Genomic DNA, 21,134 nt, shown 5'->3' on the forward strand with positions numbered 1-21,134 from the left:
GGCCTCCCAAAACACACAAAACGAAATTGATAAAACTATCAAATACAAACACTGAACCACCACCGTTCAAAAATATCCAACGTTATGTTACCAAACCGCCCAACTACTGATTTCAAAACGCATACAGCTAACACCAATGCCTCCCAAACGACTTAATACCAATGTTAAGCCAAAATCATTCAGCTGAGCAAACCTTATGACAAAAGATCAAATGCTAACGTTGGCCAAACATCATACCGGCAAGCGCCGATGGTATGCCAACGAAATGACCAAATAACAACGTCAAGCCGACATAATTCTGCAAACGACAAAGCATTGCGAACCAAACGACCAAATACCAACGCTGAACCTCTATCACACAGCCAACTTCATTACACTGCCAGCGTCATAGTAGTGTCTGTTGTACCGCTGAAATACATGTCTATTGTACCATGGCTGTACCGCGACTCCATCAAAATTATTCCCCGTTTTTGTTTGGTATTGTTGTGACTAGATTAAGCGCCACTATTGATTCCACGGGCGACACAGACCTGTTCATTCACACGTAATTAATGTCGATGTTTAGATACATAAAAGATTTTATTGGAATCCCGAACCACACGAATGTCTCTACATACTTCTACAGATAAATTGTGGTGGAAATGCCGTATATAGATCTGATTGATTCGGTCAATAAAACAATGAGAGCTAATCACAGGTTTGGCAGTACCGGAAGTACTCCTTCGACCGCCGAGCCATGCACGTTTGAGAAGTAGTGACGTATTGTCCTTATAGTTTGCTTGCAATATTAGAAGTGTTGTTTGTCAATACGCGAGGATCGTAAGATATCGATTTGGCATGCAATATTCTGGTTCCTTTTTATGGAGAGACCACTGCTAGCGTTCAACGTCTCCGGCTGACTACCCTGACATTAGGCGTTTCTCATGCGCTGGCAATTGTGTGTCCAGCCACGTCGCCCAGAAGGCTGTTGACCGTTCTGTATCAGCTGACGAGACCAAATCCATCAACATCAGCCAGTTGTCATTACACCCGGATTCATCAGCACTGACAGAGCTCCTGTCGCCGACAACCACATGTCTCCATCCTTGACGACCAGGCACGTTGGTACGGGTGCCAGACTTGCCTGCGTTACATGATGAACTACACACAGCTCCATGTATTGTTAGCATGTGACAGCATCGACTTTAATTGATTCCTGATTTCTCTTACAACTGGAGACAACGGGAACATGCAGGTCGATCCTACGTACGCGTGTGTGTAATCAATGTTGGTACACCGATAACAACGACAGTGTGTAAAGTATACATTTGGCGACAACACTGTGTCAGCGACAGAGGTAGCAGTGGGTACTCATATATATTTCAATGCCAAAGACAATTTATTTGAAAGCCTTCACCAGCCGTGAATCAGCTAGCAAAGCATTGGCGCGTGAGATTAAAAGAGAGCCATTCTGAACGATGTGTCTCCAAGTGTCAGAATCGACCATATTCACTAGGATCTGTACGTCCATGATATATGCGTAGTCTTTATTTGCAGTGCAATACTTTGACATGTCGAGATACGTGTTTAGAGTTTAAAACGAGTCTACGGGATTACTGTGTGCACGTACATGTTTTGCTAAGACAATAACATAATAACTTAACAAACCAGGAGTTGTGTGCCCTTGGTGGTTATAGTGACATCGTACCAAGAGTTGTGTACCCTTGGTGGTTAAAGTGACATCGTACCAAGAGTTGTGTGCCCTTGGTGGTTATAGTTACATCATACCAAAAGTTGTGTACCCTTGGTGGTTAAAGTGACATCGTACCAAGAGTTGTGTCCCCTTGGTGGTTATAGTTACATCATATCAAGAGTTGTGTGCCCTTGGTGGTTATAGTTACATCGTACCAAGAGTTGTGTCCCCTTGGTGGTTAAAGTGACATCGTACCAAGAGTTGTGTACCCTTGGTGGTTATAGTGACGTCATGCCAAGAGTTATGTGCCCTTGATGGTTAAAGTGACATCGTACCAAGAGTTGTGTGCCTTTGGTATTTTAGAGTGACTTCAAACCAGGTGTTGTATGCCCTTGGTATTCAGAGTGAAATTTAACCCTTGTTGTTTAAAGGGCATCACATTGTGGATTCGTAAACGTTTTGTGTTTAGATAGACAACCAGAGACTAGCTGAAAATGTAAACCTTATTATTATCAGTAATACATAACATAGGAGACATCAAATTCGATATTCGCAAGACATGGTTCTCAATCAATCTGGAATATAAAGATGGCGACAATGTTGGCGTACTGCAGCACTATCGTGATACAGGGAATTTACCTACTGTGTCTTATACAGACAATATGTAAGTTTTTGTAGCAGCATATATATAGCAAATCAAACTTACAACCCGGATCTCATAGTCAAATATCTCTGTGATAATCATACCTCACTATGACATTACATATACACTGTAGTCACCACTCGACGTCACCAAATCATGTCAAATGAATACAACCACACGACATCTTCCTATGTCAACGAGAAATAACTCGACGTCACATTACCATACCAAGTATAATAGTCAAAACTCTACGTCACAATACCATACCACGAATAATAATCACAACCCGACGTCACCATACCACGAATAATAATCACAACCCGACGTCACCATACCATGTCAAATAGTTACAACCCGACGTCACTATAACATGTCAAATAGTCACAACCCGACGTCACCATACCATGTCAAATAGTCACCATCCGACATCACCATACCATGTCAAATAGTCACAACCCGACGTCACCATACCATGTCAAATAGCTACAACCCGACGTCACTATAACATGTCAAATAGTCACAACCCGACGTCACCATACCATGTCAAATAGTCACAATCCGACGTCACCATACCATGTCAAATATTCACTTCCCGTCATCAAACCATGTCAAATAGTCACAACCCGACGACACCATACCATGTCAAATAGTCACAACTGGACGTCACCAAACAACTCACATCCCGACGTTACCATACAACAAATAATAGTCACAACCCGACGTCACCATACCATGTCCAATAGTCACAACCCAATGACACCATACCATGTCAAATAGTCACAACCCGACAACACCATACCATGTCAAATAGTCACAACCCGAGGTCACCATACCATGTCAAATAGTCACAACCCGATATCACCATACCATGCGTAATAGTCACAACCCGACGTCACCATACCATGTCAAATAGTCACAACCCGACGTCACCATACCATGTCAAATAGTCACAACCCGACGTCACCATACCATGTCAAATAGTCACAACCAGACGTTACCATACCATGTCAAATAGTCACAACCCGACGTCACCATACCATGTCAAATAGTCACAACCCGACGTCACCATACCATGTCAAATAGTTACAACCCGACGTCACCATACCATGTCAAATAGTCACAACCCGACGTCACCATACCACGTCAAATAGTCACAACCCGACGTCACCATACCACGTCAAATAGTCACAACCCGACGTCACCATACCATGTCAAATAATCACAATCCGACGTCACCATACCATGTCAAATAGTCAACCCGACGTCACTATACCACGTCAAATAGTCACAACCCAACGTCTCTATACCATGTCAAATAGTCACAACCCGACGTCACCATACCATGTCAAATAGTCACAACCCGACATCTCTATACCACGTCAAATAGTCACAACCCGACGTCACCATACCACGTCAAATAGTCACAACCCGACGTCACTAAATCATGTAATTCAGTCAAATAGCAACAATTGGACGTCACCAAAGCATGCATTTCAGTCTAATAGTAACAAGTGACGTCACCAACGTATTCCAGATTTCAACTGCTTGACTGCATCTTTCCATGTCGCAAATTACCACAATCTGACGTCACAGTACCATTTTAAACTGTCTATCGTTAATCAACATCAAACTTACATGAATTAAGACGTTGCAAATGTTCTATTAAACAACTTGTAACCAGATGTCCCAGCGGAATTAAATGTTAGAAATGGTAAAGTAACTGCGGGAAGCAAGCTGTGTGCTGTATTTCTGACACTGGTATAACTGGTAGTAAATGACCTTACAGTAATAACACTAACATAAAATGGCGTTCTTGTATTAAATCAATAGTCGATGAAAACGATAACGACTCAAGTTTCTTGTAAACAAACCGGCAGTACAAAAATTTTAACACAGTGGCTGCGCTATAATAGTAAGCTTTGTGATCGATAAGTACAGCCTCCGTTGTTGTATCTGTGTACGTGTATGACGTTCATCGTTAGTGTGTAAGACGTGCATCGTTAGTGTGTATACGTGTATAACGGGTGTATACGTGTATGACGGATGTATACGTGTAAGACGTGCATCGTTAGTGTGTATACGTGTATGACGGGTGTATACGTGTAAGACGTGCATCGTTAGTGTGTATACGTGTATGGCGGGTGCATACGTGTATGACGGATGTATACGTGTATGACGTTCATCGTTAGTGTGTATACGTGTATGACGGGTGTATACGTGTAGGACGGGTGTATACGTGTAAGACGTGCATCGTTAGTGTGTATACGTGTATGACGTTGTTCGTTAGTGTGTGTACGTGTATGACGTTCATCGTTAGTGTGTGTACGTGTATGACGGGTGAATACGTGTATGACGGGTGTATACGTGTAAGACGTTGTTCGTTAGTGTGTGTACGTGTATGACGGGTGTATACGTGTATGACGTTGTTCGTTAGTGTGTGTACGTGTATGACGTTCATAGTTAGTGTGTGTACGTGTATGACGGGTGAATACGTGTATGACGGGTGTATACGTGTAAGACGTTGTTCGTTAGTGTGTATACGTGTAAGACGTTGTTCGTTAGTGTGTGTACGTGTATGACGTTCATAGTTAGTGTGTGTACGTGTATGACGGGTGAATACGTGTATGACGTGCATCCTTATTATTATCAATACAGTCGTCGTTATTGTGGTGTGTACGTGTATGACAGTCGTCGTTATTGGGGTCTGTACGTGTATGACAGCCGTCGTTATTGTGACAGTCGTCGTTATTGTGGTGTGTACGTGTGTGACAGTCGTCGTTATTGTGGTGTGTATACACGTGTATGACAGTCGTCGTTATTGTGGTGTGTACGTGTATGACAGTCGTCGTTATTGTGGTGTATACACGTGTATGACGGTCGTCGTGATTGTGGTGTGTACGTGTATGACAGTCGTCTTTTTGTGGTGTGTACGTGTATGACAGTCGTCGTGGTTGTGGTGTGTACGTGTATGACAGTCGTCGTGGTTGTGGTGTGTACACGTGTATGACAGTCGTCGTTATTGTGGTGTGTACTTGTATGACAGTCGTCGTTATTGTGGTGTATACACGTGTATGACAGTCGTCGTGGTTGTGGTGTGTACGTGTATGACAGTCGTCGTTATTGTGGTGTGTACGTGTATGAAAGTCGTCGTTATTGTGGTGTGTATACACGTGTATGACAGTTGTAGTTATTGTGGTGTGTATACACGTGTATGACAGTTGTAGTTATTGTGGTGTGTATACACGTGTATGACAGTCGTCGTTATTGTGGTGTGTACGTGTATGACAGTCGTCGTTATTGTTGTATACACGTGTATGACAGTTGTCGTTATTGTGGTTTGTACGTGTATGACGGTCGTCGTGATTGTGGTGTGTATACACGTGTATGACAGTCGTCGTTATTGTGGTGTGTACGTGTATGACAGTCGTCGTTATTGTGGTGTGTACGTGTATGACAGTCGTCGTTATTGTGCTGTGTACACGTGTATGACAGTCGTCTTTTTGTTGTGTGTACGTGTATTACAGTCGTCGTTATTGTGGTGTGTATACACGTGTATGACAGTCGTCGTTATTGTGGTGTGTACGTGTATGACAGTCGTCGTGATTGTGGTGTGTATACACGTGTATGACAGTCGTCGTTATTGTGGTGTGTACGTGTATGACAGTCGTCGTGATTGTGGTGTGTATACACGTGTATGACAGTCGTCGTTATTGTGGTGTGTACGTGTATGACAGTCGTCGTTATTGTGGTGTGTACGTGTATGACAGTCGTCGTTATTGTGCTGTGTACACGTGTATGACAGTCGTCTTTTTGTGGTGTGTACGTGTATTACAGTCGTCGTTATTGTGGTGTGTACGTGTATGACAGTCATCGTTATTGTGGTGTGTATACACGTGTATGACAGTTGTAGTTATTGTGGTGTGTACGTGTATGACAGTCGTCGTTATTGTTGTGTGTGTGTCCGGGTGTCAACATTATACATTTTATCTGTTACAGCTGCTGAGATTGACTGTTATAAATGCGATTCTAAGAACAATACTAATCCTCACTGTGGAGACCCATTCCATCCTTACTACGGCAAGCTTGAGAAAAACTGTCGTCAGTCACGTGATGGGAGGAGTGGATTCTTCCCGGCGAGCTACTGCACCAAGATAAGCGGCGTCAGTAGTAAGTATATTCAATCACACATTTAATACTTCAAAATATATCTTATATCGATATTGATGACGTTTTGATCTTACCTAAAACGTAGGAAATATTTTTAAAAGTTTTATTTTTCATTTTTTAGTTAATACCGTAAATCTCTTGTTTATTACATAAACCATGCAGTCTGATTTACTGTGTTATTAAAGAAATTGTTGAAATGGGGAAAATGATATAAAACTTATTACAACAATTTAAAAAAAACAATATGCTCATTCTAATTGATGAAATTTGATTGATTACAGTGACGGATAACACAGTGACAGTGATTCGATCATGCGCACTCGAAAGTTTGGAGAACATGTGTGGTATTTTTGACCTTGAGGGTGTCCGCTATACTGGGTGTGTGCTGACCTGTGATAGTGACGCTTGTAACGGAGCCCAAGGCTGGGGACGTCACTTCCTGGAAACTGGAATCCTGGTGATGCTGAGCATCTTCTACATCTTATGATAATAAACCAATATATAAGAACGGACAAAATTACATCATTTTGATGTTTCTGCAAGACGAGGTATCCATGTTACAATGCTAAGCAGCCTAACAACAGTAGCCTATGAGCAGTGGTCACAAAATCAATGTTCATCAGATAGGTGTTATAAAAACACCATCGTATCAGCATACGAGGAAACTTCAAAGGTTCTTTGCCAAGACTCTGACGCCAGTGAGCTATGATCATTTCATTTTCCGAAATTTTGGCCCCCAGACCACTCGCCAAAAAAAAAAAAAATCGTCTCGCGCCTATGGCGCTCGCATTACAACTAAATTACTGGAACCCCCCACTTTCAAATTCCTGGATCCGCGCCTGGAGCTAAAACATCGAGATACAATGTGAGATTTTAGACTCCGACGTCAAGTAAGCTCACACATCGAGGTACAATGTGAGGAAACGTTCCTCACGAACATAAGACATAGCATTTTTGTTTATTTTTATCAAAACTTGATATATCTGCGAACATTGCACATGAATGTGATATAGGTGTAGACCCAGGTAAAGATAATCTTACAGTACGGTTACAGACATCGCTGCCTGCAATGTTAAACAACGAGGTGCAAGGGTATTACTCAACGATTTTAGACAGTTCTTGTCCACTCCTGTTATTACTCTGTACTGACTACAGTGTGTAGATGAAGAAGGTATTGTGGACATGTGACATGTGGACATTGATGGGCTTAGTTTTCCGCAGTTTTTTTCCATTCCTACTCTCTGCTTGGCTTCGCTTCGAGAATGCAGCGAACGCAGCCTAGCGGAAAAAATACTGAAGTAAAACTGGAGAGTAACAAAAGCACCTTTCTGGCACAGATTAGTTTTTAGCGGGAATTTCACTTTAACTTGTTCGTTGGATGCTTGCTATGAGAGAGAGATGTCGCTAGTTCGAGCCCCACCGCGGTCAGGTACTAAGGCAGGTGACCATCCAATGAAAGTTATAGTCTTCCTTGGAGCAAAAGAACCTTCAAGGGTTAATGTATGTGGATGTCTTCGGGGGCGAAGACGTTGTGAAGGAGGCAGTAGTGTAAAAATAGAGAGTAATAAGGTCACCTCACTGCTTAGGATAGCCCCACCGCGGGCAGGGTATTACTACTTCCTTGTACACTAATGTATGTAATCTAGTCTACTTCTGCTGCAGGAAGTGTGGTCACATATTGACTTTTGTATATTAATGGTTTTGTTGTCATCTGGTGTTGTTGGTAGATGAAATTCCATCAATGTTTCCTCTTATAAAGTAGCGATGTAGTCAGTTTAGGTTGGATCCAAAGGGAAATATATATGATAATGATATGATATGCACCATTTTTACTTTGTCACAAGCCCCGTTGAAGTCTTCAAACATGCACTTTTCATTTTAATTTTAACTCACAATACGTCACTCAGAGACTCACTAACTATAATAATGTGCATTTATTTGTAGACCGAGACAAGGAATAAAGGACATGTCAAACATGCAGATCTAATTTAACTGGTTACGTCAAAGTCCTTGTGTTCTTTGTGGGCCGCGACAGCTCAGTGGGATGGAGCGCCTGCCATCTCGGGTGAAGGTTTGTTTCTTTGGAAGCTGGGAATCGGACCGGTCTGTGTTTTCTGATTGTGTCCTTGGGCAATTGCAAGATCATGCGACGGGCCTCCCGTATGTTGTTCAGAGAGTAGTCACCAAGTACTACAAGGAGACCCCGCCTCAAAATGACCCTAACTGTTCAAGGGGCGATAAACCCAACAAAAAAAAGAAAAAAAGAGTCTTTTACTTCGTCTAGCTACAATATGTTTTTGGAGTCTAAATGTATATGAGTATACATCTATCTATAAACATTATGTATATATGTACTTGGTTACAGGTACATGTGATACATGTGGACCCAGGTAGAATTGGAGCCTGATAGGACTCCAGGTAAACTTGGAGTCTAGCCACGCCCTTTATATCTGTTTCTGGCTCCATTACCGTTTAGCCACGCCCTTTATGTCTGTTTCTGGATCCATTACTGTCTAGCCACGCTCTTTATGTCTGTTTCTGGCTCCATTACTATATGACCACGCCCTTTATATCTGTTTCTGGTTCCATTACCGTTTAGCCACGCCCTTTATGTCTGTTTCTGGCTCCATTACCGTCTAGCCACGCCCTTTATGTCTGTTTCTGGCTCCATTACTATATGACCACGCCCTTTATATCTGTTTCTGGTTCCATTACCGTTTAGCCACGCCCTTTATGTCTGTTTCTGGCTCCATTACCGTCTAACCATTCCCTTTATGTCTGTTTCTGGCTCCATTACCGTCTAGCCACGCCCTTTATGTCTGTTTCTGGCTCCATTACCGTCTAGCCACGCCCTTTATGTCTGTTTCTGGCTCCATTACCGTCTAGCCACGCCCTTTATGTCTGTTTCTGGATCCATCACCGTTTAGCCACGCCCTTTATGTTTGTTTCTGGCTCCATTACCGTTTAGCCACGCCCTTTATGTCTGTTTCTGGCTCCATTACTGTCTGATCGCCCTTTTATGTCTGTTTCTAGTTCCATTACTGTCTCCCTTTATGTCTGTTTCTGGCTCCATTACTGTCTGACCACGCCCTTTACGTCTTTTTCTGGCTCCATTACTGTCTGACCACGGCCTTTATGTAGGATTATGTCTGTTTCTGATCCCCTTTTCATCTGGCAAAGCCCTTTATCACCGTTTCTCAATCTCATTAGAATTAGACTTGTAATTTCTGCTTCTCTGTGATACATTGCAATATAATACTTTATTGCAGTGTATCGCAGAGGAGAGGACATTACATGTCTAATTTTAATAAGATTGCATCGTCTTTTTTATCCTATTGCTGTGTATAGTCACGCATTTTGTCTCCATTCCTGAATCCATTGTTGTCTCAAGTCACGCCCTTCATCTCCGTTTCTAACACCGTGACAGTCTCGCCTCGCATTATATCTCTGTTTATGACCCCATTGCTATCGCTAGCAACTCCCTGTATCTCTTTTTCTGAACCTATTACCATACGGCCAAGCCCCTAATCTCCGTTTCTGACACCGTGACAGTCTCGCCACGCATTTTATCTCCGATTATGACCCCATTGCTCTCCATAGCAACGCATTTTATCTCTGTTTTGGACCCTATTACCATATGGTTACTAGTTATACTACATGTCTAGCCTGTTGGAGGAGTTTGACAGTCCCTGGTTACTAGTTATAGTTAATGTCAGGTTTGTTGGAGGAGTTTGACAGTCCCTGGTTACTAGTTATAGTTAATATCTGGTCTGTTGGAGGAGTTTGACAGTCCCTGGTTACTAGTTATAGTTAATGTATAGTATGTTGGAGGAGTTTGACAGTCCCTGGTTACTAGTTATAGTTAATGCCTGGTCTGTTGGAGGAGTTTGACAGTCCCTGGTTACTAGTTATAGTTAATGCCTGGTCTGTTGGAGGAGTTTGACAGTCCCTGGTTACTAGTTATAGTTAATGCCTGGTCTGTTGGAGGAGTTTGACAGTCCCTGGTTACTAGTTATAGTTAATGCCTGGTCTGTTGGAGGAGTTTGACGGTCCCTGGTTACTAGTTATAGTTAATGCCTGGTCTGTTTGAGGAGTTTGACAGTCCCTGGTTACTAGTTATAGTTAATGCCTGGTCTGTTGGAGGAGTTTGACAGTCCCTGGTTACTAGTTATAGTTAATGCCTGGTCTGTTGGAGGAGTTTGACAGTCCCTGGTTACTAGTTATAGTTAATATCTGGTCTGTTGGAGGAGTTTGACAGTCCCTGGTTACTAGTTATAGTTAATGCCTGGTCTGTTTGAGGAGTTTGACAGTCCCTGGTTACTAGTTATAGTTAATGCCTGGTCTGTTGGGGGAGTTTGACAGTCCCTGGTTACTAGTTATAGTTAATGCCTGGTCTGTTGGAGGAGTTTGACAGTCCCTGGTTACTAGTTATAGTTAATGCCTGGTCTGTTTGAGGCGTTTGACAGTCCCTGGTTACTAGTTATAGTTAATGCCTGGTCTGTTGGAGGAGTTTGACAGTCCCTGGTTACTAGTTATAGTTAATGCCTGGTCTGTTGGAGGAGTTTGACAGTCCCTGGTTACTAGTTATAGTTAATGTATAGTCTGTTGGAGGAGTTTTGACAGTCCCTGGTTACTAGTTATAGTTAATGCCTGGTCTGTTGGAGGAGTTTTGACAGTCCCCGGTTACTAGTTACTAGTGTATAGTATGTTGGAGGAGTTTTGACAGTCCCTGGTTACTAGTTACTAGTTAATGTATAGTATGTTGGAGTAGTTTGACAGTCCCCGGTTACTAGTTACTAGTTAATGTATAGTATGTTGGAGGAGTTTTGACAGTCCCTGGTTACTAGTTATAGTTAATGTATAGTATGTTGGAGGAGTTTGACAGTCCTTGGTTACTAGTTACTAGTTAATGTATAGTATGTTGGAGGAGTTTTGACAGTCCCTGGTTACTAGTTACTAGTTAATGTATAGTATGTTGGAGTAGTTTGACAGTCCCCGGTTACTAGTTACTAGTTAATGTATAGTATGTTGGAGGAGTTTTGACAGTCCCTGGTTACTAGTTATAGTTAATGTATAGTATGTTGGAGGAGTTTGACAGTCCCTGGTTACTAGTTATAGTTAATGTATAGTATGTTGGAGGAGTTTGACAGTCCCTGGTTACTAGTTATAGTTAATGTATAGTATGTTGGAGGAGTTTTGACAGTCCCTGGTTACTAGTTATAGTTAATGTATAGTATGTTGGAGGAGTTTGACAGTCCCTGTTTACTAGTTATAGTTAATGTCTGTCTGTTGAACATCCCGACCTCTTGCATGAACGTTTTTGATATTCCAACGAAACATAATTATTATTATGGTGACACGAGTTGGCTAGAGCGGTTCGTTTAAAACTCCGCTGTAGTTTTTTGGCGAACTTAATGTGTAATATTATACTGATTTTGAACATATCGATATGTTATTCCATGTACTTCTAATCAAAACCTGATTATCTCTCCTGATGGGGAACACTGAGTTTATCAGATAGGACGTCTCCATGGCGCACATACTGTTATTTGTGATACATTATTGCTATCTTATTTTCCTAGATTATTTACGATATCATTATAATATCTACTTTAGATGTAATTAAAAAATACAGATCTTCACAATGCACACTGTATCGTTAGTTTGTTTCTTTGTTTCAATTAAGTTTATTTAATGTTAAACATTTTCAACACTTTATTTGACATAGTGACGATGTCAGTATATATATAAATATATCGTAAGCGAGGCGACATTAACATTTGGTATGAGAAGCAAATATTGACTCCATTCCAACGATTGAACCCCCCCCCCCCCCCCCTCTTAAAAGATATCTTAGGATGCTGTATATTGTAGCGGAAATGTAGTTGCTATCATTCGAGAGCTTGGTAGCTTCATTTGCACGCCAGGTTGTCAGTGTGACGAGTTCGATCGCAGAAGTATTGCCATAAGTATTTGCGTAATTACCAATCTTTATCAAATGAAACAGACACTTGTCTTGTGTTACAGGATAAACTACTATTATGACTTGTATTTTATTGAACTTGGCCCGAAATGACTCGAAGTGGAGATGGCCGTAAAATAAACCAATGGAATCTTATTGAACGTATATCATGTAAACTAAATAACGTTGCCACAATTTATATGTACGTATAGATATGAGGCCATTAACGCAAACTGAGAAGTAAGCTACAAACGAAATACAAACATAATACAAATATCCTTGAGATCTAAATCAGTACCTGTTATCACCAAAATCATCAAACATTATTTTATTGGCTTACCACGGACCTTCAGAGCCTCGTGATATATTAGTATCTTCTAAGTGTAGTCTGATGCTTCTGAAACCTCTCGTATAGTAGATGTTTTAGCGTAAATTACCGGTGGTACGCTTACCTGTGGAATCATAGTCACGCCTGTGTTTGCTTTGATCAGTGATCGAGTGGAGTCCACGTTAGATGATAATAAGACAACCCTCCACCCCACCCCCACAGGGACTTGAGAATTTGTTATGAACACCAGGTGTGTCAGTTTTACCGAATTTAATCTAGCCCCCCCCCCCCCCCCCCCCCCCCCCCCCCCCCTAAAAAAACGTCTCAAAATGTGCTATGCACACTAGGGAAGGTCCAAATACATGTAGACTGTAACAAATTCTCAAGTCCCTGTGCCCACCTCCACCGCCCAACCCCATTCGACCTTTCCCAGGGTTTAGCTAATGCTGGGGAAGGGGACCGTACGCAGGCAATGCAAAGCACTCTATGCGAGAGACTGGTATCACCCATTAACAAATTGTAGTGCTTACTTCGTTTTGCAAAATATTCCGAAAGTGTATCCTTTAGGCATGCCTATTTACGTGTGAGTGGAAACAGCGCTAACCATCATAATGACGCAGGCCAGTCACACATTTTAGCACACTTGTCGCAGTGTGACAATGACAGCCAGCAGTCTCCCCTAAAGAACCGCCACCAGTTATACACTGCAGCTGTCCAATACTATGCTGGCAAATGGTACCAGTCCTCTCCGAGAACAAACAGTCAGCATTTCATTAAAGAAACGCCCGGATATTAAGCTTATTGCAATATGTGGATTAGTGTGCTATCAGACGTTGATACTAATGCTCTGCGAAAGCCACGTCACATGCAATGACAGCCAATACTGATTAAACTTGCCAGCGTTAGTTAGCACGCGAGCAGCTCATTGTAATTATCTGTTCTAATAAATAAGGATTGTGGTCGGCCAGGTGTGTGAACCCGTGAACACCGAGAGGTCAAGGATACTCTCAGAACTATAGGGTAACGTCAGAATGTGACCACAGTGATTCATGGAAAGAAAACCTAGAGTTGTGTTGGGGGATTAGAACATTAACAAGTACATGTGAAAATTAAATCAGAAAACCCATTATGGTATCGTATAGCTCCTTTTTACTGTGTAAGTATTGGCCAAAATATTCACAATAACTTTTATTGTTTTAACATTATATTTCCAGACATCATAACATGTATCATACGGTATCAGGTCACTGTTGTGTAATGTAACGTATCCAATTGGATGAAATTGGATAACAATTCTGATTCATTTCATAAAAAAATTCACCTTGACGATTAACTTTGATCAGATAACATGTCAAAATAAAAATGTGGATTGTCAGGGGGTGCAGCGGATGATGTGCTCGCTTTTAACAAAGATGATCGGGATTCAATTCGCTGATCAGAAGGTTAGGCTTCATCCAACACCAAGACCACTCGAGGATGCGCTCCTTATACACGGATAAAGGCAAATTTCGTCACCACATCACCTGTGGTCGCTGATAGTATGACTCCGGTCATCAAAGGGTGGCCAAGTGGTTAATGTGTCCATACACCTCTGGGTTGCGAGTTCGAAGCCTACGTTGGGCAGTTACCTGGCACTGGCCGTACTCCGGCTTTCCTCCAACACCAAACCCTGGCACGTCCTAATAATTAGAAATTGCCCTGGCTGTTATTGGACGTTAAACAAAATAAACCAAACTCCGGTCATCAAGGCGATACCAAGTTTTCAAATTGAGAAGCTTCTTTATATTTAATGATTTAAGATAACTTCATCTATTTAGTATTGGTCTATGGAATTGCAATTTGGAATGAGGTATGGTAAAAGTGGAGCGATAAACATGAAGTTTTCTAATGGTGCCTTACTTGAAGGAAAGAAGTTATATTATAAATCCACTCTCCTTACTATACATTGTAACCCGACTTTACTACAATATACTGGAGTTATATAACAACATATCAATTAGTGTTTGTTTTCGGCGTGTAAAAATAGTTAAACTACAATGAATTCTATTTGTATTTTACGTTGTCAGAAATTTCATCGAGTATTAAGTCAAGCCTATGAACTTCGTAATTATGAGTAATATAGAACATGAAAAATATATTTTACATTCAGGAAAAGAGAACGTAAATCGTGTTTTGATGTGGATTATATTTGGCAACTGGCCGGTGATTCCTTCCACTGTAATATCCATCAAATAAAACAATGTAACTTGTCCATGCATATACATCGAATTTAAAGGGAAAATGATTGAAATGCGTGCAACAAACGGCCACCAATATGAACGATTTCGATGCGCGCGTTATTCGCAATTTTTTTTTATCGTAATGCTGTTCCCCAAACGTGTTTTTGTATTTTTTTTATCGTAATGCTGTTCCCCAAACGTGTTTTTGTATTGACTCTGTCTCCCTTCCCTTTAGTAATCCGAGGTCAGACTGAAGTCATCATCACAAATGGCACCAGCGCTGATGAAAATCAGCTGATACGATGGCATGTCTGGTGATTCTTATCTGATAACGGGTCTAATATTCAATTAAAACACAACATTCTTCATCCGATTAATGTCTTCCCGTGTAAAGCACATGGTCAGAGGTTTATGTGTCATGAACACACGACTGACCACCTGGGTATAAAACAGATCCACCAAGCAGAACAGGTTACAAGAGAGCTACAAGCAGATTCAGCGTTAGGTTGTTTGGACATTCACGTGAAATCCACCGTTCTTTACTATAGCATCATGGCGGCTGCTTCCACAGTTACCTTCAGCAAGTTCATTGAAGGCAAAATTCGTATGTGGTATAAGATGTATAATTTAAAGCATGATGGCGGAATGGGAAAGGAGGATTTTGCTTATATGACAGATGTGTTCATCAAAGAGTTTAAACCCAACGCCGCTCTTGAGGCCGAACTTCGCCATTGGCTGCATAACCACTGGTGCATTATCATCAGCGAAGGCAAAGATCTCGCCACGGCGGGAAAACCAGGCGGCATCACAGTAGAAAATTGTCCGGCCCTATTGGAGGTTGAAACCATCCTCAAAAGCGACCAGCGAATCACCGAAGAACATTACGTGAAGGCATTTGGCCAGCTTGTGGAAGTCAACAAGGATTTGTTCGTGAAGACCTTCACTAAAATGGTCACAGTGTTTTTCAACCTGTTCGACACGGATTGCGATGGGTTTATAACAGTGGAGGATATGATTAGGGGCTTCCGCTGTTTCGGGATCGATCAAGAGGAGGCCACTAGAGCAATCTTTAACGACCTCGACAAGAACAAAACCGGCAAGGTATCACGTGACGTATACCTATCAGAATGGATCGAGTTCATGGTCGGCGAGAACAAGGATGCCGTGCTCGCGAGATATCTTTGTCAAGGACAGTCGTGACGTTATCAACAGGGGTGACTTTTAAAACGCTCAAGAACGGTAATAAATAATCACGGACTATGTGTGTTGGACAAATTATAGACCTATGTGAGCCAAGCGAGTTCAACATTCCTTGATGAGTAAGTTCCCAGTCAGAACCAGTAGATGTAGGTGAGCAGCTAAAGTCAAAGACAGTAAAACTAGATAAGTTGTGTACTGATTTAATTTGAAAGTGTTCATGCTATTTATGAAATAAAGTTCTCATTTCCATTATTTTTATCTTGTCGTCGTTGTAATTATTCATCTCGAAGCACGAGCAGATTAATATCAGCCTTTTAACATTCATATTGACGGTTACTAGTTTCGTTGTAACCTTGGTTATCGTTACAACTGCCTATTTCTGTATCCTTGGTTACCGTTACAACTATCCATTTCTGTATCCTTGGTTACCGTTACAACCATTTATGTCTGTAACCTTGGTTACCGTTACAACTATCTATTTCTGTAACCTTGGTTACCGTAAAAAACTGTCTATATTTCTGTAACCTTGGTTACCATTACAACTGTCTATATTTCTGTAACCTTGGTTACCATTACAACTGTCTATATTTCTGTATCCTTGGTTAACCTTACAACAATCTATTTATGCATCCTTGGTTACCGTTACAACTATCTATTTCTGTATCCTTGGTTACTGTTACAACTATCTATTTCTGTATCCTTGGTTACCATAACAACCATCTCTTTCTGTAACCTTGGTTACCGTTACAACTATCTATTTCTGTATCCTTGGTTACCGTTACAACCATCTATTTCTGTATCCTTGGTTACCATTACAACTATCTATTTCTGTATCCTTGGTTACCGTTACAACTATCTATTTCTGTATCCTTGGTTACCATTACAACTATCTATTTCTGTATCCTTGGTTACCGTTACAACTATCTATTTCTGTATCCTTGGTTACCGTTACAACTATCTATTTCTGTATCCTTGGTTACCGTTACAACTATCTATTTCTGTATCCTTGGTTACCATTACAACTATCTATTTCTGTATCCTTGGTTACCGTTACAACTATCTATTTCTGTATCCTTGGTTACCATTACAACTATCTATTTCTGTATCCTTGGTTACCATTACAACTATCTATTTCTGTAACCTTGGTTACCGTTACAACTGTCTATATTTCTGTATCCTTGGTTACCATTACAACTGTCTATATTTCTGTATCCTTGGTTACTGTTACTGTCATACTTCGTTAATTATTGTTATCTTTATTTTATATACGTGAAATAAAATAATTGAATAGTTGTTATTGAATCTCTCTGTTGATATAAGTTGATTCTTGGTTCAGTTGATTTGTTATTTGGTAAACATTTTGCTGTTTCTTTGGTTACGATTTTTCTTATATTTTATTGATTTTCCGGGGTTTTGTTGGTATTTTGTTATTGCCTTTCAAAGTAAGTTTTGTTATATCCTACATTACTGCCTTGTAATTTCGTTGGCTTCTATTCTGTTATTTCCTTGATTACAATTTTGCCATTGGGGTTCCGCATCATGAGATGCAGTTTTTTTCTGCACAATATCTTCAAATTATGTTGGACCGGTTACACATTGATTTTTTTTTCATAACTTCATTGAAAAAAAGTGCTTGCTTGGGTTGATTCAGTTCCGGTGGTCAAAGGTCAAAGTCACTGTTACAATGTTTATGCACAATTCCTCGATTTTTGTTAATCAAACTAAGCCTTTATCAAATGCATATTCAAAGAAAGTGTTTGCTTAATATAGTTTTTACAGACTTGGAGGTCAAAGATCATGTCACTATTACTAACAAGAGGCCCAGAGGGCCTGTATCGCTCACCTGGTTTCATGAGATATGAAACAAGAATGATGCTTAAGTATATTTGTCGCTGGTATTGCTATGGCAATATATATCATAAGCATTTTATATGGGTACATGTACATTGGTTTTATTTTAATACTAAAAATGCCAAAAAGTGCATTAATCCATGAAATGAAATTGACTATTGGCGCGACCCCATAGGGATGCTACCACACAAATGTGAGTGATATCCATTGCTTAGTTTCAGAGAAGATCTTGTTTAGACTAATTGACCCCTTTTGACCCTGCCCTCTGCTCCCTGGGGGGTCAGCTCCTTCCTTTATACAATTTTGAATCCCTAAGTTGTTTAAATCAATTTAGCCAAATTGACCACTTTTAGCCCAACCCCTCAGCCCCCTGGCGGCCCGGGTCAACCCCAACATTTGTACAATTTTGAATCCCCACCCCATAACCATGCTACCATACAAATGGGAGTAATATCTATTGCTTAGTTTCAGAGAAGAAGTTGTTTAAACAAATTGACCAATTTTGGCCCCGCCCCTCAGGCCCCTTGGGGGTCAGCCCCACCATTTGTACAATTTTGAATCCCTACCCCATAGAGATGCTTCCAGGGAAATGTGAGCGATATCCATTGCTTAGTTTCAGAGCAGAAGTCGTTTATATCAATTCTACAAAACTGACCCCTTTTGGCCCCGCCCCTCAGCCCCCAGGGGGTCGGCCCCGTCATTTGTACAATTTCAAATTCCTACCCTAAGATGATGCTACCAGTAAAATATGAGAGATATCCATTGTTTGGTTCCAGAGAAGAAGTCAATTATATGGATATAGCCCGATTGACCACATTTGGCCCCACCCCTCAGGCCCCTGGGGGGTCAGTCCCATCATTTGTACAATTTTGAGTCCCCACCCCATAGTGATGCTACCAGGCAAATATGAGCGACAGGCATTTTTCGGTTTCAGAGAAGTTGTTTATATCAATATAGCCAGATTGACCACATTTGGCCCCGCCCCTCAGGCCCCTGAGAGGTCAGCCCCATCATTTGTACAATTTTGAGTCCCCACCCCATAGTGATGCTACCAGGCAAATATGAGTGATAGCCATTGCTTGGTTTCAGAGAAGAAGTCGTTTATATCAATAGCGCCAAAATGACCCCTTTTGGCTCAGCCCCAGAGGCCCCCAGGGGGTCAGCCCCATCGTTTGTACAATTTTGAGTCCCCTACTCATAGGGATGCTTCTGACCAAATTTGTTCAAATTCCGATCAGCGGTTATGAAGAAGAAGTCAAATAAGTCAATTGTTGACGGACGGACACACGGACGACGGACCCACGGTATGGCATAAGCTCACCTTGGTCCTTCGGACCAGGTGAGCTAAAAATAAAAAATCAAATAGGAAATTGCATTCAAACTTCCTGAATTGCTTCAAAGAAAGTGCTTGTCTAGGATAACTTTTCAGGTCAATAACTATTAACGGAACCAGGGAAAGACTGTTGAAGGGCAAACTTTCTGCAATTTCACACAATGATGTAATATGCAAATGTGCGATATAGGTTTTAAAGTTCAAAGGCCAAGGTCACTTTTACAACCGCGACAGTATACCCAAGTAACAAGTGCAACTGCTGGGTGGAACAATTTAACCCATCCTATGACAAAAAGAAATGCATTATTGTATCAAAATGAATGAAAGTTTGTCTATCCATATGTCACTGAGAAAGAACAAGTAAAAGTCATAGCTATATAGGCCTAGATATAACAACAAATAAGAGGCCCAGGGGCCTTAACAGTCATCTGACTCTAAATTAAAACCCTACATTATTGTAGTATGCATTCTCTGTAGCATGTATATAGTAGCACTGTTGGCCATGGTGGCCATCTTGGATTTCTGGCCGACCCGATAAATAATAACACTTGGTAAGGACCATCTCAGGGTTATTTCTGGTAAGTTAGAGCTGAATACCACTGGGGGAATTTGAGGAAAAGTTTGAAATAGGTGTTGTTCAGGAAAACCATGATTGCGCAATCATGTTACAAAATGGCCGCCATATTGCTGCAATGTCAAAGTTTTTACGACGCCAAAAAAATAACAACACTATGTTGGCTCGCCTTCCTTGACATCCTCACCCATTTCCAGCTCAATGGCACCAATGGAACAGGAGAAGAAGTTAAAAATGTGTTTTTCAAGATGGCGGATATGGCGGCCATCTTGGATTTCAGACCAATCTAAAGAATAACAACACTTGGTCGGAATCATATCAGGATCATTTCAGGCAAGTTTCAGCCCAATAGCACTGGTGGAACTTGAGAAGAAGTTTAAAATGTGTTTTTCAAGATGGCGGCTATGGCGGCCATCTTGGAATTCGGACCGACCTGAAAAATAACAACACTTGGTCGGAATCATATCAGGATCATTTCAGGCAAGTTTCAGCTCAATAGCACCGGTGGAACTTGAGAAGAAGTTTAAAATGTGTTTTTGAAGATGGCGGCTATGGCGGCCATCTTGGATTTCGGAGCGACCCGAAAAATAACAACACTTGGTCGGGATCATCTCAGGATCATTTCAGGCAAGTTTCAGCCCAACAGAACTAGTGGAACTTGAGAAGAAGTTTGAAATGTTTTTTTCAAGATGGCGGCTATGGCGGCCATCTTGGATTTCGGACCGACCCAAAAAATAACAACACTTGGTCGGAATCATATCAGGATCATTCCTGGCAAGTTTCAGCTTTATAGCACTCTTGGAACTGGAGAAGAAGTTTAAAATGTGTTTTTCAAGATGGCGGCTATGGCGGCCATCTTGGAATTCGGACCAACCCGAAAAATAACAACACTTGGTCGGGATCATCTCAGGATCATTTCTGGCAAGTTTCAGCCCAACAGCACTGGTGGAACTTGAGAAGAAGTTTAAAATGTGTTTTCAAAATGGCGGCTATGGCGGCCATCTTGGATTTCGGACCGACCCGAAAAATAACAACACTTGGTCAGGACCATCTCAGGATCATTCCTGGCAAGTTTCAGCTTAATCTCACTGGTGGAACTTGAGAAGAAGATTGAAATGTGAAAAGTTTACGGACAGCGCACGGCGGACGGCGGACGACGACGGACGAAGCACGATGGCTATAGGT

The 21,134-nt window shown here is 41.3% G+C and overlaps 1 protein-coding gene and 1 long non-coding RNA gene across 2 annotated transcripts; both read left to right on the forward strand.

The window, feature by feature from the left end:
* The first annotated feature begins 820 nt into the window (after positions 1-820).
* On the forward strand, positions 821-12,136 carry LOC117331688. Its single transcript, XR_004533627.1, has 3 exons — positions 821-2,336; positions 6,312-6,482; positions 6,764-12,136. It is a non-coding gene; the product is annotated as an uncharacterized LOC117331688 (long non-coding RNA).
* Positions 12,137-15,436: 3,300 nt separating this feature from the next.
* On the forward strand, positions 15,437-16,445 carry LOC117331689. The gene has a single exon (XM_033890523.1). It carries the CDS (start codon positions 15,544-15,546, stop codon positions 16,189-16,191), a length of 648 nt encoding a protein of 215 aa, XP_033746414.1. The 5' UTR covers positions 15,437-15,543; the 3' UTR covers positions 16,192-16,445.
* Positions 16,446-21,134: the final 4,689 nt, after the last annotated feature.

Source organism: Pecten maximus, chromosome 7 (genome assembly GCF_902652985.1).
Source record: "Pecten maximus chromosome 7, xPecMax1.1, whole genome shotgun sequence".
Lineage (NCBI taxonomy): Eukaryota > Metazoa > Mollusca > Bivalvia > Pectinida > Pectinidae > Pecten > Pecten maximus.